The sequence below is a fragment of the Mustela putorius genome, unplaced genomic scaffold (assembly GCF_011764305.1).
Source record: "Mustela putorius furo isolate JIRA1106 unplaced genomic scaffold, ASM1176430v1.1 tig00000854_pilon_pilon_pilon, whole genome shotgun sequence".
Classification (NCBI taxonomy): Eukaryota; Metazoa; Chordata; class Mammalia; order Carnivora; family Mustelidae; genus Mustela; species Mustela putorius.
Window position 1 is genome coordinate 4,846,985 of NW_025421496.1, and position 18,722 is coordinate 4,865,706.

Here is an 18,722-nt window from a genome sequence, read left to right on the forward strand (position 1 = left end):
GGGAGTTAAGTTTGTGGTATGGTGGAGCAATTTTTGAGAAGCACAGGTGGGGTGTGGGAGGACAGCTGCTTTTGGCCATGACCGAGAGCAAGGAAGTGGTGATCTTTCCTGAGCCGGTGGCAGAACTGCCCCAAGACGGTGATGGGGCTATTGAGTGTGAATGGAGTACAGGAGAGATAGTAGGAAAGTCAACAAATTGAAAAGTCAATGGTGTGAATACTCAAGGCATTAAATATCGAAATCCTGGCTCAGTAAGTGAGGGGTAGTATAAGAGAAGGAATGTATGTGTGTAAGTTAAGGATAGACATTGGATCACTGACATGTAGCATAAAATTCATAGGATAATGGAACATAGGGTAACTGGAAGTAGAAAGCTCAGTGTGCTGTAAAATAGTGTTTGCGAGGAGGCTGCTACTTGATCACTCGACGGAACAAAAACACTAGAAAACATTCAAGGACATAGTCCCATCTCCCCTAGGTCTCTAGGACCGTGGGCTTCCACATCAGAGGGGTTAAACATCTGTCGTGGTTTTCTCTTGCCTGTGTTGAGGTCCTCTGTTCTCTTTAGTCTGAGGATGTGACCACCTCCCTCCAGGCTTTCTCTCTGTCCCCCCTTGCCCCCCTACTTTTCTCCTACAACCCACTGTGGTTTGCATCGGTTCACTTCCCAAGGGCCTGGTCTCTTACCTCATCTCATTGCTTAGAAACCTCAGACCTGGAGGTAACAGGCAAATGTGCTTTCTTTCTTTGCTTCTCTAAACATCCTGCACAGCACGATACAATGACTCGTAGGTAGAAATTATAATAGTAAAACCTTCAGGAGCGATCTTTGGGTCTGGAGTGTATGCCAGATTCAATCTCAAATAATTGCTTGCAAAGATTTGCAAAGACTACGAAAATGAAGGAGGAAGTTCTGTCTGTCCAGCTGTGTGTAGTATCCTTATTCTATTCCTACCGTCTGATTTGGATAGCAGAGATAGAAAGGCTAGGGCCCTGTGTTTAATTATTTGTCATTCCCTTACAGTATCTGTTTTCTTAGTTTGCTCTGGGGTTGAGAGCATTGAACATTTTTTAGGCTTTTTGAAGATACTCCCCCTTGACGAATGTACAAACGGAGGAAATCTTCCTGTAAGTGAGCAATTGGCGGAAACCTGGACCATTTTCCGGTTTCTTGTAAATCAAATCTATCTGGATTCGAAAGCATGGATAGATTAACTTTGTGCAGTTCCTGGGAGTAGAAAGATTCCACTGGATTTAGAATTTGGCCAAGGATTTGATGTAAGCGAATTGCCTTCCCGAGACGTTCCTTTGCAGCCATCTTGCCATCTCGGAAAGCGGCCGTCATCACAAGCTGTCCTGTGCTGGGGTCACAGCTAAACACTTTGCACGCATTGTCTTTCTGTCCTCCCAAACTTTGGGGAGGTGTAAGGAAACCAAATTCCAGTCAGTTGCCCAAGGTCATAGGAGTGTTTGAGGCAGAGCCATCTCTCAAGCTGAGGTCCGCAGCCCACAGTGCTGGCTCTTCCCTCTCCCACCGCCCACCAACCACAGGAGCTTGGCACAGACCGTGTTTGGGATTCGCTTGTAGCGTTGACATCAGATAGGACGCATAACCGTGTGATCCTGCTGGGGACACAGAGTCAAACACACCAAGCTGTTTCCTAAATCATTGAGGGAGGAAAGAAATATGCAGAAGACCAGCTTGCACATGTTTTTTCATAAGGCTTCAGCATTACTGTCTTTGCATTGACACATGTCAGTGAAATATCTGAGAGAATGTTTCCTAATTCCCTGTTAAAGGTGTTCAGTGTTTTAAAAAAGGATTTTTTACAGATGTTCAGTGTTTTAAAAAAGGATTCAGTGTTTGATGAACTACAAGTGACGGTTTTCATTCAAATTTTACATTGTCTTGGGTCATTCCATTAAAACTAGCTTGCTTTTTTTTTTTTATTGTGTTGTTAGTCACTGTACATCATTAGTGTTTGATGCAGTGTTCTAAGATTCATTGTTTATGCACCACACCCAGTGCTCCATGCAATCTGTGCCCTCCTTAATATCCACCACCAGGCTCACCCATCCCCCCACCTCCCTCCCCTCTAAAACCCTCAGTTTGTTTCCCAGAGTCCACAGTCTCTCATGGTTCATCCCCCGCCTCTGATTTTGCCCAACTCACTTCTCTCGTTCTCCTAATGTTCTCCATGTTACCCCTTATGCTCCACAAGTAGTGAAACCATATGATAATTGACTTTCTCTGTTTGACTTATCTCACTCAGCATAATCCCCTGCAGTCCCAATCCATGTTAATGCAAAAGTTGGGTGTTCATCCTTTCTGATGGATGCGTAATATTCCCTTGTCTATATGGACCACATCTTCTTTATCCATTTGTCTGTTGAAGGGCATCTTGGCTCTTTCCACAGGTTGGCTGTTATGGACATTGCTGCTATGAACACTAGGGTACAGATGGCCCTTCTTTTCACTACATCTTTATTTTTGGGGTGAATACCCAGTAGTTAGCTTGCTTGTTTAAAATAATGACCCTGAACAAGGTGGATTTATAAGGCTCTCTTGAATGAGTTACATCAGAGAAGAACTCACGAAGCTGGTCAGAGCAATCCAAAGTGAAGAGTGGTGTTGAAAATAGAGTGTCGTATGAATTCCTGAAGCATAAAATCCTACATTGTGATGATCTATCTCCTTTCCAGATCAGTTGCAGAAGAGAAATGGTACCGATGAAAGCATCCCCAGTGTAGGGTCCCTTGCCTGCACATTCTCCATCATGAGCCAATAGATAGAAGGAAGCCCCAGGGTCTCACTGAAATTGCCGTGGAGTGTGGGTGTGTGGCCAGCAGATGTCTTAATCCGGAACTCTGGAGACGTGGGTTCAAAAATACCGTAAATATCATAAAGCACGATCATTGCATGTCACTTCACAGACACGCTCATGTTTCTACTCTGTGTATCTGTACCTCACTCATGTCTGTCAAGTGTATGGCTTTGGCCTTGTTAGCAGAAGGCTCAGGGATCACAGAATCTTAGCCACCTGGCCATTCTCTAGCGTTTGCTAGTGTATTTTGGTGATCACTCCGCTCGCCTGCATCCCCAATACCGAAGGGCATCTCTGGACCCTAGAAAGCTTTACCCCAGTTTCTCTGAGGTACACGGGACTGGGGTGGGGGGGGACAGCCGGATCCAGTTGGTAGAGGACTGTCAGCCCTCAGTGAACTCTTCTCTGGGTTTATGTCTTCAGTGTAAAGTTTTGCACTTAAAGACCACGTTCTAATCTCATGGGGAATGTGAATCAATGTGGTGTATCAACCCACTAGTAAGAGGGGAAAATAGCCAACAGGGAGAGGCACCCTTGTATCATGGACAAGAAGAGTTAAGGGTCTTAGTCTAAATTGTATTTTGGGGGAAAGAAAAGAAGTGGGTTTTGTGAGAAGAGCATGCATGTACTGGCAAAATAATGAGTTGTAGAAGTTCTAGAAACGGACTTTCCAGTCTCTGGTTTGATGCTAACTTTTGCCAAAGGGAAGTGCCAGCTCGGTGGGAGTGAAGGAGGGAGCCACAGCCTTCTGAGCAAATGTCAGTTCTCTGTGGCAGTGGGGCCACAAAGGCCGCAGACATGGAAGAGTGTCCCTTTGGGCCTACTGGGAATATTTCCTACAGGGATCTAGGCCAGGACAGAGCCTGAAGAAAGCCAGCATCCAGTTGGTTTCTTGGGCCGTGTCCATGGCGTCCGGCCTCTTCCTCCATGGGAGGGAGGTTTGCACAAGAGCCGAAAGGAAAGCAGTGGCCTCCTAGCTCTAGGCAAGGAATTGCCTCTCGTTAAGCTGCACTTGAGCTGCGTGTTGGGGTTTCCTGTGGGAGCTTATGAACTGCCGGCACAGGAAACAAGCAGGAGTGCAGACATGGCAGCTTACGTGAGGGGTGTGATGGAGGAGGCTCGGAGACCTTGGCATGTTGGGGCCAAGCCAGCCCCTACCCTACGATGCAAACAAAGAGGAAATGCTTCCTATTCTCAATGCGGAGAATTTTCTTAATGCCCAAACTATAGCCCTCACAAGCCCTCGTGAACTATTCTCTGCAGAATTCCCACAGAGCTCTTCTTACACAGTTGTGGGTTCAGATTCTCCTTGGCTTTGCTTTTGTTCTTTCTTCCTTGCAATCTCTCCCTCATCGAGAGTCATGTCAAAACTACCTTTGTTTTTAAGTCTTCCCCTGTCAAACCTTTCCTTCTCATGTAACCCCAACCTCTTCTGTTTCCCGTTCTTTCCGCCCAACACGTGGAGTTACAAACTCACGGCAAGGCTCCTGTCTTAGTCCACGTCCTCCCAAACACTGTCAAACATTGTCCAGCAAACCTTCATTCCCAGCTTCTAGCAAACCCTGTGTGTGTCCAGAAATGATGGGCAGACAAGGAACAGTAGGCCAGTGTGTGGGGGGCGGGGGTGGGGGAAGGGGCAGGAGGCAGACGGGGCCCAATCCAATGAGGCCCAGGGAAGGGTTTCTCAGGAAAGTCCTGTTGATCAGGGCCTATGACATAGGGACACAGAGTCTGTTTTTGTGGAGAAGAGGACATTTGTGTCGGAGTTCAGGCTGAGGACGTGCCTAGGGGTCAGGCCGTGCTGAGTGGTGAATGGCCGAACAAGAAGCTCAGGGCCTTTCCCTGGAGGCCGTGTGAGTCATGGGTCAGGGGTTGCGGGGGGAGGTTTGCCCAGAACAGCCGTGTTTGCTGGAGATGGGGGATCTTGAGAATCCGTATGAAATAGCTGAAGGTGAGGTGTGTGAACAGGGGAGGACACTCCATGGTCACCACGTTCTGCCTGTGATTATGGAGTGGGGAGCAGGGAGCTGGTCCTTCCCCCAAGGCCCTGGGAAAGAGTGAGGCTTTTCCATTTAGGGCTTTCCTCCCTGATCATTGCCAGCCCTGGAGAGGACTAACTTACCTGGTCAGCACTGTCACAGTCCTTTCGGGTTCCTGTAACAAAACACCACAGGGGGATGGCTTATAAACCCAAAACATTTCTTACCATTCTGGAGGCTGGGAAGGCCAAGACTAAGGTGTGAGCAGTTTCAATGTCTGGGGAGGACCTCCTTCCTGGATAATAGAGCACTGGCTTCTCTCGGTGTCCTCACATGGCAAGAGCGGGTGACAGAGCTCTCAGGCATCTTACAGGGCCACTGGTCCTAGTCACCTCCTAACATCATCACATTGGGGTTAGGATTTCACTTCTCTAAGGGCACTAATCCCATTCTCAAGGGTTCTATTCTCATGACCTAATCAACTCCCGAAGGCCCTACCTCCTAAACCGGTCACATCAGGTTTCAACATTCGAATTTTGGAGAAACACATTCAGTCTGTATCAAGTGTGGTCTGGGCAAGACTGACCTTTCTGTGGCCGCATTTACTTCAGGCAGGGCAACCTCGCGGAGACCCATGGGCCACCGTGGTCCCTCGCAGCCTCTCCTCAGTCCTCTATCCCATCCCTGTGGGGCTGAGACCAGGCAGGACCAGGCAGCTCCATCTCTCTTTGCCTCCTCTGTTCCAGCTGTGTCACCTCTGTCAGGTCCCCTTTCACTGGGAAAGACACTGGCTTTCAGTTTGGGAGCAGGTGTGTGTGTGTTGGGGGCAGGGTGGTGACAACTTGTCCAGTCTTACCGGGTCTCCAGCAGAGGCCGGGCCCACTCCATTCACGAGGAGCTGTGTCAGGCAGAGGGAAACCGTTACCCGTTTCCTTTTCAACTCCGCTGCTTCAAAGCCCCGCAGAGGGTGGGTGTGAGGAGCACCACCTCCGTGACTGCCTTTAAGTGGATCGTGAGTGACGAACAGAACCTCAGTGCTTCTCATCAGTCTTCTGCGTGTCCCCGGCCCCGCTGTGTCATTTTCCTTCGTGACGTCCCCTGCCCTGGCAGGGCCACCCAGCCTCCGGGGACACGCTGTTTGTTCCCTCGCAGATGGCGGTTTTCCGGAGCCAAGTGAGTTATGCCTCAGACTCTACACGCCCCGCCACCTTGTGAAATAAAACATCATTCGTTCATTTAGGGTTCAGTCCAGGGGCTTTGCTTAGCATACAGGTTTATAAAATTCACCCATGGCACGGGGTGGACGGTGGGGGGTGGGGGGCCGCCCATCAAGACTTCACTGTGGAGTAAATATTCAAAGCGCCACGTCAGGATCCTAATTGGGCAAAATGAAAAGGGAGGCACGGTTAGGCTTTCATCCGGGGACCTGCACTGCCTATTGCAAAAATGGAGTCTGTCCTTGTCCTGCCTCTACGAGCTATTCGTGCCTTACGACTCCCAGTGTGCCCTGTGCAGCTGCAGCAGCCCCGCCTGGGAGCTTGCTAAAAATGCAGAGTCCTGGGCCCCCCCAACTGAATCCCAATCCAGCTCTTAACAAGGTCCCCCAGTTGGTGTTATGACCAAGTTGGAGTTGGCCTTGTGGAAGCCCGTGCTTCACAAAGCTAAACTCGCACAAGAGTGTCCCAGAGGGCCGAGGGAAAACACAGGTTCCCGGGGCCCAGGGTGAGATGGAGCTTGTAGACCTAGTCAAAGGGACAGTGATATGGATCCTGCTGGTCAGCTGCCCACTTGGATGCTCTCTAGCTTGTCCCTGAATCAGAACCTTCAGTCCCAGTCCACACACACATTATGGTCACTGGTCGGTAGAAGGTGCTGCGCGCATGGGCAGAGCTTCAGTGGGACCAGTCCAGTCAGCGGTCCTGCTTCCAGAGTGGCCCTGAGTGCAGCCACACTGGGCACAGAGGGACAGCAGCTGGGCAGGTCATCCCTGGAACATGGTGCTGGGCTCCGTCCACTCTCCTGGCCACCGTCCTGCAGGTTGGTACGAGGTCCCCTCCCAGCAGACTCTACTTGGAGCTTGGGGGTTCCATCCAGTCCAGTCTTGAAACTCTTAGACCTCGGAGCCTCCTTTTCCGTGAGCTCAGCTCCTGCCTCCCTTTTCCAGGCTCCTGTCAGTGTCTAGTCCCTTACCTTTGAAGAGCTCCGCCCAGAAAAGGCCCAAAGACAGCCCTGTCCCTGGGGGTCACGTCACATCCCTTCTGGAGAACGCTAACTATAGTAACTGTTTCTAATGGAAACTCACTGGTTGATGCCCCTTTGTCTATACCCACCTTCTAAACAGGTCTAGCTTGAAGACCACAGTCTGCCTTTCTAGAATTGCTTTAGCCATAAGAAAAAAAAAAATTGTTAACTGTCCCACCAGGATGTCACTATTTAATTAAACCTTCTTTAGAGTCTTCTAAAGTTCTTTTAGTTCTTATTAGGGCCTTTGCTGTTCTTCAGTCCTGAAATTTCCAACCTATAAAATCAGAGACTCCAAGACATGATTTCTTAATGAATATTGTTTCTGGGGGTTAAAATTTTGCCACTGGTGATGATAACCAGCAAAAGGCATACAGCTAGATCTTTTTAAAAGCCGTGTGTGTCATTTTATACAAAAGAGAAATGTATGCCGTGAAATAAACATTGTCCCTTGAGCCTTGAAGTCACCTTTCCCTGACTTACTCCCACCGTGCTTAGTATTTAAATAAGCAATTATAGACAGGAAGTTTAAAGGTTGAAGAGATTGGTGATCATCTGCTTTATAAAACTTGGGAAAATCTCTTTTTGCCAAGTGGGTCTATTCAACCTGATTTGCATTGGCACACTTTACAGAAGGAAAGAACAAGACATGTTTAGGATCTAGAAAATTCTCCCTGGTGAACAGAGTTTCAAGGAGACTTCCTGGAACTACTGTCAAAGGGCTATGCAGGAAAGTTAATTTGGCCTTTGTAATCCTGTGCTGTGAAGCTTAGGGAACCTTCTACATCAGGAAGGCAAACTCTGAGCAAAAAACATTAACAGCGTCAGTCCTCAGTCTTTGTGGTCATCCCTGAAAATCATTTACTCATTCATCTCCTTTTGGAAGCTTGGGAGGGGGGACGTATCCAGCTATATATCCCTTATCGCAAGGATGTTGTATAACAAACAGAAAAACACAGTTCAAACTAGCGTCAAAGCTAAAGGATTCTTATTGGCTGATGTGGCTGAAAATCCAGAGGCAGAAACAAGGTCAGGCATAGTTTGACCAAGTAGTTAAAAGCAGGTGAGCAGGACCTAGTTTCTTTTTCTGTTGCAAGACTGTTGCCGGAAGTCCTAAAGCTATATGAGTCCTTGTCCACATTCTGCATGAAATCAAGGTTCTCCTTCCAGAGTCCCCAGCCCCAGTCCTGGGGTGGGTGGGACCAGATGAGCTGGTTGGCTAAGCTAATGACCATAAAACAGAGACGAGCTGTTCCATGGGATGTGGGGCCTGGATTCGGACCCGGGGGCCCGAATCATGCTGGGTGCCATGGGAATAGGAGGCTATGGCTTCTACCACCCTTGGGAGCAGTGGAAGTGGACTGAACCGCAGGCAGGCGTTTTTGCTGCTGGAATCCTGGTCATCACGCACAACCCTAAATCAGGCAGCTGGAAAGTGTCATCCGTGTGGTCAGGAAGAAATGTCCCCGTGCACCAAGGCTTTTGTATCCCCAGGCAAAGGAGGACTCCCCCAAATTTGCTGCCTTTTCTTGACCTTCGGGTGGAAATGATCTAGCGGTGAGTGTGTCAGAGGAAGAGCTGGTCACCCGTGTCAGTCTGAGAGCTTTCTTAATGAAAGAGCTGGTGGCTGTCATGAACCCTTTGCAGCAAATCCTGATAAAAACAACAACAATTTGAAAGCCTGCAGAAGATGGGTTGCACTTCCAAAACAATACGCGGATGGAGTAGTCATGTAATTCATGCCTTGTTTTTCTGATTTCTTTTCCAGAACCGAATGGAGGAAAGCAAAGCACTCTTTAGAACAATTATCACCTATCCCTGGTTCCAGAACTCCTCGGTTATCCTATTCTTAAACAAGAAAGATCTTCTAGAGGAGAAAATTATGTATTCCCACCTAGTTGACTACTTCCCGGAGTATGATGGTAAGTGGGCACTCTTCAGCCAGCCCAGTAGCTGGGGGTACGTTTGGCTGCCCAGCCAGTCCAAGAGCTGCCAGCGCGCAGCCCATTGTTGCTGCCTTTGTCTGCAGAGCCCGCCTGTGTGATTGATGAAGTAGAAAGGACTGTTCGCCCCGCTCTTTGAGGACCTCAGATGTTTCAGTCCCCTGACAATTCTGAAAGTGATACAAAAAAAAAACAAACCCTACATGTTTGGAAATAAGTGGATCATGGGAGGGAACTGTCCCTTTTGAACAATGGTGTTTCAGCCATTATGGTCCCGTTTTGTTCACGGGCTACTCTTGCCTCTGTCTGGAAAGAGAACAGTTTTATGTCAAGAGCCTGTGCTCTGAAATCACTCCAGGCAGGTTCATACCCCAGTTTCGATGCTTCCCATCTACAGAACCATTATCAAGTCACTTCATTTCTCAGGATTTGGGGCTCAAACTCCTGCAATTGTAGGCCACACTAGACCGATGTATGACATTTTAGTATGATGGGGGACACATGGGGAGTGGTAGGTTTGTTTTTGTTTTGTTGAAGGTTTCCTTCACTGTGCAGAAGCTTTTTATGTTACTATAGTTTTAATAGGGTTATTTTTGCTTTGGTTTCTAGTGCCACAGGGGACATAGCTAGAAATATGTTGGTAAAGCCAATAGCAAAGAGATCACTGCCTCTGTTTTTTTCTAGGATTTTATGGTTTCAGCTCTCAAATTTAGGTCTTTAATCCACTCTGAGTTTATTTTTGTATTTGAGTTTATTTTGCATATGGTGCAAGAAAGCGGTCCAGTTTCATTCTTTTTCATGTAGCCATCCAGTTTTCCCAGCACTGTGAAGAGACTGTCTTCTCCTCATTGTGTATTCTTGCCTCCTCTGTCACAAATTAATGGACCATGGGAGTGTGAGTTTATTTCTCAGTTCTGTTCCATTGATCTATGTGTCTGTTTTTATACTGGTACCTTAGTGTTGTGATTATACAGTTTTTGCTGTAGAGCTGGCATTGTGCGACCTCCAGCTTTGTTCTTCTTTCTCACAATTGTTTTGGCTCTTTGGGGTCTTTTGTGGTTCCATACAAACTGTAGGATTGGTTGTACTCTGTGAAAAATGCTCTTGGTACTTTAATAGGGATTTTATGGAATCTGTCCATTGCTTTGGATAGAACAGACATTTTAAGGATACGGATCCTTCCAATCCAAGAGCGTGGAAAATAATTTGTGTCATCTTCAGTTTGCTCATCAGTGTTTTGTAGTTTTCAAGTACAGATCTTTTACCTTCTTCATTAAGTGTATTCCTGGGTATTTTATTATTTTTGGTGCAATTGCAATGGGACTGTTTTATTCATTTCTCATTCTTCTACTTTATTATTGTATAGAAATGAAGCCAATGTGTGTGTACTACTTCTGTATCCTGCAGCTTTACTTATTAATTCTAGTAATGTTTTGGTGGAGTCTGTACGGTTTTTCTGTGTATAGAAATGCACTGGACAGGGGCGCTTGGGTGGCTCGGTCGTTACGTATCTGCCTTCAGCTCAGGTCATGATCCCAGGAGCCTGGGATGGAGCCCCACATCTGGCTCCCTGCTCAGCAGGAAGCCTGCTTCTGTTCCTCTCTCTTTGTGTCTCTGTCAAATAAATAAATAAAATCTTAAAAAAGAAAAAAAGAAAAAAGAAATGCACTGGACAAGTAATAATAGTTGAACCTCTTCCTTACTAATTTACATGTCTTTTATTCCCTTTCCTTGTCTGAGTGCTGTTACTTGCACTTGCAGTACTATATTGAATAAAAGTAGTGAGAGTAGACCTCCTGATCTTGGCGAAAGAGTTTTTTCCCATTGAGTATGAGGTTAGCTGTGGGTTTTTCCTGTGTGGCCTTTATTATGTTGAGATACATACCCTCTAAGCCTACTTTGTTGAGGGTTTTCATCGTGAACAGATGTTGAATTTTGTCAAATGGTTTTGCTGCATCTTTTGAGATGGTCATATGGTTCTTATCTTTCATTTTATCAATAGGATGTATCGCATTGATTGATTTGTGAATATTGAACCACTTTGGATCCCTGGAATGGATCTGAATGGATCTCATGTTACCATGGGGAATGATCCTTGTACTGTATTGTACTGTATTGTTGAATGTGATTTGCTAATATTTTGTTAGTTTTTGCATCTAAGTTCATCAGAGATGTTGGCCTGTAGGGGGTTTGTTGTAGTGACTTTGGTTTGGGTAGGAAGATAATGCTGGCGTTGTAAGCTTTCCTTCTCCTATTTTTTTTTTTTTTTTAAAGATTTTGTTTACTTGAGAGAGTGACAGAGAGAGCATGAGAGGGGACAGGGTCAGAGGGAGAAGCAGACTCCCCACTGAGCAGAAAGCCCGATGGGAGACTCGATCCCAGGACTCCAGGATCATGACCTGAGCTGAAGGCAGTCGCCCAACCAACTGAACCACCCAGGTGCCCCTCTTCTGGTTTTATAATAGATTAATACAGAGGATTTGGAATAGGTATTTTTTTAATGTTTGGTAGAATTCACCTGTGTAGCCATTTGGTACTAGACTTTTGGTTTGTTGGGAGCTGATTACCAATTCCATTCTGTTACTAGTAATTGATCTGTTCAGATTTTCTGTTTCTTCCGGATTCAGTTTTAGAAGATATATCCATTTCTTATAGGCTATCCAGTTTGTCAGCATATAATTTTTTGTAGTAGTCTCTTATAATCCCTTGTATTTCTGTAGTTGGTTGTTACTTCTCTTTCTTAAGGAGTTTGACTAAAGGTTTATAATTTTGTTTATCTTTTCAAAATACCTGCTCTTGGTTTCATTGATCTATTCTATTTTTTAGTCTGTTTTGTTTACTTCCGATCTGATCTTTATTTTATTATGGCCTTCCTTCTACTACATTTGGGTTTTGTTCTTTTTCTAGTTCCTGTAGTTGTAATGTTAGATTGTTTGAGATTTTCAGTTCTTGCAGTAGGTCTGTATCATTGTTAATCTCCCTGCTTTTGCTGGGAAACGGCTTTTGCTGCTGCATATCAAAGATTCTGGCACTTTGTGTTTTCATTTGTCTTCATATATTTTTTTCATTTCTTCTCAGATTTTTTTATTGACCCATTGATTGTTTAGTACCATATTGTTTGGCCTCTACATGTTTGTTTTTTCCATTTTCTTTTTGATTACTGATTTCTAGTTTTATATCATCATGGTCAGATGCATGATATAATTCCAGTCTTAAATTTATTGCAACTTGTTTTGTGATCTCTCCTGGAGAATGTCTCATGTGCATTTGAAAACAATATGTATTTTGTTGTTTTGGGATAGATTTCTGAATGTATCTAAACATACATATATTTCTGTATACATCTGGTCTAAGGTACCATTCAAAAACATGGTTTCCTTCTTGATTTTCTGCCTGGATCATGTATCCATTAATGTAAGTAGGTTTCAAAGTCCCTTAGTATTATTGTATTACTGTCAGTTTCTCTCCTTGTATCATTAATAGTTACTTTCTATATTTAGCTGCTCCAGTATTAGGTATAAATATGTACAATTGTTTTACCTTCTTGACGGATTAACCCCTTCATTATGTAATGCTCTCGTCTCTTGTTACAGTCTGTTTTAAAGTCTGTTTTGTCTGATACAAGTATTGGTAGCCCAGCGTTTTTTTCACTCTCATTTGTAGGGAATATTTGTATCTATCCTTAGACATGCAGTCTGTATGTGTCTTTAGTTCTGAAGGGAGTCTCTTATAGGCAGCATTTAGAGGGCCCTGGTTTTTTTTTAATCTGTTCTGCCTCCTATGTCTTTTGGTGGATCATTTAGGTCATTTACATTTAAAATAATTGTTGATAGCTCTGTAGTTACGGCCATTTTGTTACATTTCATCATTCTCGGTTCCTTTCTTCTGCTTTTGCTCTGTGATTCATGACTTTCTGTAATGTTATGCTTGGCTTTCTTCTTTTTAGTGTATCCATATGAAAGGTTTTATGCTTGCAGTTACCATGAGGTTCGTATATAACATCCTGAGTATATAGCAGTCTGTCTAGCCGACGGTTGCTGATGTTTGAATATGTTCCAGAAGAACTTTTTTACTCCCACTTATGTATTATGTGTTATCCCATTTTACATCTTTAAATTTCTAATCATCTTCCAACTATAGCCTTTCCCACTTCAAGAAGTCACTCTAACATTTCTTGTAAGAATTCCTTTATCTGGGAAACTCAGTATCCCTCCTTCAGTTCTGAAGGATCACCTCACCAAGTAGTCTTGTTGATGGCAGGGGTTTTTGTTTCCCTTTTAGCACCGTGGAGCTGGCACCCCCCTTTCTTCCGACCTGCCATATTTTTGCTGAGAAGTCAGCTGAGAGACTTAAGGGGTTACCTTTCCATGACTTTTTGCTTCCCTTACTGCTTTCTAAAATTCTCTTTACCTGTTGTGTCTGTGGGCCTCATCCTGTTTGGGACTGTCTGTGCTTTCTGCACCTAAACGGTCTGGTTTTTTCCTTATGTGGAGGAACTTTTCAGCTGTTACTTTGACTAACTTTTCTGCCTTTCTCTGTTCTCTTTCTGGTGCCCTGTAATGCAGATGTTTGCGTAAGGTTATCCAAGAGATCCTTTAACTCATCCTCCTTTAAAAACAATTTTTGGGGTGGGGGGGGTGCGCCTGGGTGGCTCAGCAGGTTAAAGCCTCTGCTTTCAGCTTAGGTCATGATCCCAGGGTCCTGGGATCGAGCCCCACATCAGGCTCCCTGCCCAGCGGGGAGCCTGCTTCCTCCTTTCTCTCTGCCTGCCTCTCTGCCTACTTGGGATCTCTGTCAGATAAATAAATAAAATCTTTTAAAAAAAAATTGTTTTTAACCATTCAGTTTGTGTATTTTCCATCGACCATGTATTCCTTCTCGTTATTTTGCATTTCTGCACACATTTATTTACTATTGATTCCCTCGAGTGTATTCTTCATTTCAGTTATTATATTCTTCAGTTCTGATATTTTAAAAATACATTTTCTATCTCATTATTGAAGTTCTGAGTTCCTCCACTCTTCTCTCCAAGCCAGTGAGCATCTGCGTGACCATTAAAATCAATCGGGGGTATTGCTTATCTGTTTTCATTTTTTTCTGAGGTTTGTCTTGTTCCGTTGTTTGGAGCATTCTCCTCTGTCTGCTCATTTTGCTTGACTTTCTGCATTTGTTTCTAAGAAGTAGGCAGAACGGCTCCTTCTCCTAAACTTGATGGAATAGTCTCCTGCGTGTAGACTGTGTATGTCTGGTCACTTTGGCCAGAGCTGTGGCCGGCATGGACTGGGGAATCCCAGAGCACTCCATACTGGGGTTGCCCTGCTCGGATGGCTGGAGTGGAAATGGGCATGGGCTGGGGCAGTCCTGAGTCCTGGGGCTCTGACAGGTAGCACCTTGGCAGAATACGGAGTTCTGAATTGAGTTCAAGCTCGGGGATCCCAGGGCTCTCCATGCTGAGGGAGTGTTGGCAGGACAGTTAAATCTGGAGTAGACACAAGCCAATATACCCCAGGCAGGATAACTGAAGATGAAGTACATGCAAGCCAGGGGTCCTAAGGCTCTAACCACAAGGGGTGGTCCCAGGGCTCTCGATTCAGAGGATGCTCTGCGAGGATGGTTGAAGTTCAAGTAAGTACAAGCCAGGGTGTCCCAGGGTAGTCCGCCCAGGGTAGCTGGGCCCGAGTCGGGGTACACATCTCAGGGCATCCCACGGGTGCCTGGCATGGCTGCTATCAAGCCAACATGGTAGGAGCCTGGAACATTACGGTGTGCTTTGCACCCATGTTCTCTTGGTGGGATCGCTAAAGCTGTAGTGAGGACTGACCAGCAGGTCACAGTGTGCATGGTGCTGGGGCCACCTTGGTGGGAGGGCAGAGGAGGTGATATGGGCTAGGGGCCCAGGGCTCCCTGAGGCAGCAGGCCAGCTAGGGCACCCACAGCCTACTCCCATCAAGGCGGAGGGGTACATCAACCGTAGCATCTACCAGCCCCTCTGACCAGGAGAGAATTCCAGCAGCTCCCTCCTCCAACTTTTGGCAGGTTTGAAGACTGGTCCCTTACATTCTAGTTGCCCTTGCAACCCTCAGCATTTTTTCTGTGCCCATGGACAGACGGATCTGCTCACAGTCCCTCAGTACTGTCCCTCTCTGCCACAGCTGGTAGCATTGGGGTGGGGCTCCCCCCATCCCCGTGTGTTCCTCTCTTGCCATTCTTTATGTGTTCTCTCCCTGTGTTGTCGTGCTGAACCTGTACAGTCAGCCCTCCGTTCTTCAAGAGGATTTGCTCTAACAGTAGGTGTGCATAGGGTGTCTCCTGGAGGAGGGGAGTTTAGGGCCTTCCAGTGTCGCCATATTGCCCCAGAACCAACCTTACTCTCCGGTCCTTTCCAGAGAAAGTGTGCCAAACCCAGATGCAGATGAACGGTAGTTGAGAGGACAGCTGTGAGTGTCCCCAAGCTCCAGCTCTGCCACTTATGGGCATTGTTGGCATAGACGAGTCTGTTCAACTTTTCAGTTTCTTCTTAAGTAGAAAAGAATTCAGTAGAATCCTATGTAAGTCCCTAGCATGGGATCTGGCACATAGAAGAGCACAAACCCGAAGTACTCCTTCTAAAGATGTACGTTTGCAACATTATCCACATAGGATCTGCAGTGGGTACCAGTTCGAGGTTCCTGTACTTCTAAAACCTCCCTCAGAAAGGTGATTACTTCAAGAAGCGAATATTCCGTTCAGCTTCATAGCTTTCTGTGAAGATACAAACACCTCAAGGAAGGAGTTTTTCTCATCTTTTCATCCCACACGCATCTGGTACAGTGCCGGCTCCCAGGATGGGAGGGGTTACATCTTTCATGAACTCAGTTTCCCTTCTCAAACATGTCTAGGTTCTAAAGTTTGCTGTATGGAAACAGAAACACTTGGGGATGCTGTAGGGTATTAGAAACAGTACTCTCCATCGTTTGTTAGCGACGTGCTCCTGTCCCCTATCCAAGGACATTTTCCTTTGTGCTTTGTTCTTCCTTCAAAAACAACTACTTCCCTAGCCTAAACAGTCTTTTCTATATTTATGCTTTTTTATTGACCACTGGTCCACCGCTAAGTTATCAATGCAGAGACTGTGTCCCTCACTCTTCCTGAGGAAACTTTAGAAGGAACTTTGTGGGTGGCCAGTTTGGTTTCCAGCAACAACGCGCCAGTCTTTCAATACAAGATCAACCTGTAGAAGATGGGCACAAAACATCTGGCTTACCTGTAACCACATGTTTGCCTTACGCCTCTAGACTGTTCATTTATCTCAGAGTCCCGTGAGAACCAACAAATAGGAAATGACACGCCGCATCGTACATGGCCCCCCACTCTAGGCCAGCAGGTTTTCATGATGGGCTTGCATACAAGACAACAGGGGCTAAATACAGCACCACCTGCCCCACAGAGCAAAGCCACGGAGACTCAAGCTACTCAGTACAGCACCCACAGCATACCACCCCTGGGCTTGACTTCTCTATAGCACAAGACTTCTTCTCTGTGATAGATGTTTAGGGTTTTGTTTTTTGTTTTTTGTTTTTTCCTTTTTGCCACATCCTTCTAATCTCTTTCCCTCTCTCCTTCATCCAGTAAATTTCCCAGATTCCCCATTACTGTGAGCATTTTCCTTTCGCCAGATGTGCATGCATGGCAAAGGTCTGAAACTGTGAACATATGTGGGGTTTTTTTTTTTTTTTTTTTTTTTTTTTTTTTTACTATTAATCTCCCCCAACATGCACATAACACACAGAGGCAACTTAGCCATGGAGAAAGGAAAAAAAGACACTTATTCACAAAGCAAACACAGCTGTCATTTCATACAAAGCCCTTGTAAGATGAGCTACAACTAAAAAAATTCTAGGCCGACTCTGCAGCAATGTTTTTATAACAAACATGTTTATAGTATTATGAATTTCACACTTCCACATTTCTGCACTTAGAAGGTCTTAATCATAATGAATGCCATTTCTGTATTTCTCTTCCGGAAGAGAAATTACCGTTTCCACATGGACGTGAATTGCAGAATTGTTCCTAGAGGCTGTGGAATTGTGTGCCTGCTAAGATGGCTAGAATGATTTCTTTGTAGTTTATGTTTATTCAAATCACATAATTTATGCTTAAAAACTAAACACACTGCAAGTGTTCTTCGTTGAACTTGGTTGGGTCTAACTCTGATATTCTTTAGGGTTTAAGTAAAAAGGGACCTTTTTCCCTCAAATTGAGTAAATACTAAAATCAAGTTCCTTTATGAAAATAAGAAGCTGCTCCAACCCCAACAACCTATTAGTCCTGGTTTTAAATATTATTACTGCTGTGAAATTAGTGAATTAATAGCACATCGAGAAAGAGGAGACACTATCATGGTCTTTGTATGGTATTTTCATTGTGATGCTGCCTTCTTAATTGCCAACAAGGATTTCAATTCTGGTCACTGCAGTCGAAAATTGAAACATCACCTTTGTTAACTGTGTCTTTATGGCTATTTCCTCCTTCCTATTGGCAGAGTTAGATAGAAGCTTATGGGGATAATCCCCAACTTACAGTAAGGATGGCTTGATGTCTTCAAGTTGGCTGTCAAAAAATCATGATTCCTTTTGTTAGAAGTGATAGTCAAGCCCTCAGTTGAGTTTTCAAATATTTCTTTATCCTACACAATAGATAACAAGAATATTGATAGAAAAAAAAATATTGATAGAAGCCGTAGATCCCGTGAGTGTCTTGTCAGACAGAAGGAAGCAGAGGAGGAGAAGGTTATATAACATGACCGCCATCTTTCTTTGGACGGAACTCACCAGAAAAAAATGCCAATGTGCTTCTAAGAGAGCCTCGAAGACTAAAACATAGATGCTCAGTACTTGATACAGTGTTTCGATGTCACTAATTAACATTCATTTCAGGATGACATCAGTACATTCATCAGAACTGTTAAATAGGTTTTTAAAACAACTCTAATGACCTATAACTCACATAACCATGTAATTCACCCATTTAAAGCACACAGTTCAGTGCCTTTTGGTAAATTTTTAAATTATGGTAAAATACGTAACAAAGTTTGTCATTGTAACGGTTTTAAAAACTATGCAGTTCAGTGACATTAATGCAACCATCCCTCTTCCCAGGACTTTTGATCACCCCAAACAGAAATTCTCTAACCATTAAGCAGTAGCTCCTCATTTCTCCCGCCCCCACCTCTCAGTAACCTCTAATGTGGTTTGTCTCTTTTGATTGGCCTATCCTAGGAGCCTCGTCTCAGTGCAGTCCTACATTTGTTCTCGTCTGGCCCGTTTTACTTAGCATCATGTTTTCAAGGTTCATGCATGTTGTGCCAACTTTTCTGTGGCTCACTACTATTCTGTTGTGTATCTCCAACCTCTTGTTTATCCATTCCTCTGTTCTTTGTTGATGACCGCTTGGGTCGTTTCCACCTGTTAGCTGTTGCGAATACTACAGCAGTGAAACTCATTGTCCAGGTCACTTTTGGAGTCCCTGCTTTCACTTCCTTTGGATATATACCTAGGAATACAGTGGCTGGGTCATACAGTAATACTGTGTTGAGATTTGGGGGGAACTATTCACCTGTTTTCCGCAGCGGCTACACCATTGTACATTCTCACCCACAATGCATGAGGGTTTCAATTTTTCTGCATCCTTGCCCACACTGATTTTCTACCTTTTTCTGAGCTAGCCCCGCTGGTAGATAGGAAGTGGTATCTCAT

The 18,722-nt window shown here is 44.9% G+C and overlaps 1 protein-coding gene and 1 long non-coding RNA gene across 2 annotated transcripts in view; one reads left to right on the plus strand and one right to left on the minus strand.

The window, feature by feature from the left end:
* GNAQ (G protein subunit alpha q) overlaps nucleotides 1–18,722 on the plus strand; it is a 305,806-nt gene that overhangs the window by 280,890 nt on the left and 6,194 nt on the right. The window contains exon 6 of the mRNA XM_045085365.1: nucleotides 8,814–8,967. Coding sequence (XP_044941300.1) covers nucleotides 8,814–8,967 — 154 coding nt within the window. The remainder of the gene's footprint in view (nucleotides 1–8,813; nucleotides 8,968–18,722) is intronic.
* LOC106003729 lies at nucleotides 2,201–6,360 on the minus strand. Its single transcript, XR_006608218.1, has 3 exons — nucleotides 5,661–6,360; nucleotides 5,391–5,579; nucleotides 2,201–4,979 (listed from the first exon to the last, which is right to left on the minus strand). It is a non-coding gene; the product is annotated as an uncharacterized LOC106003729 (long non-coding RNA).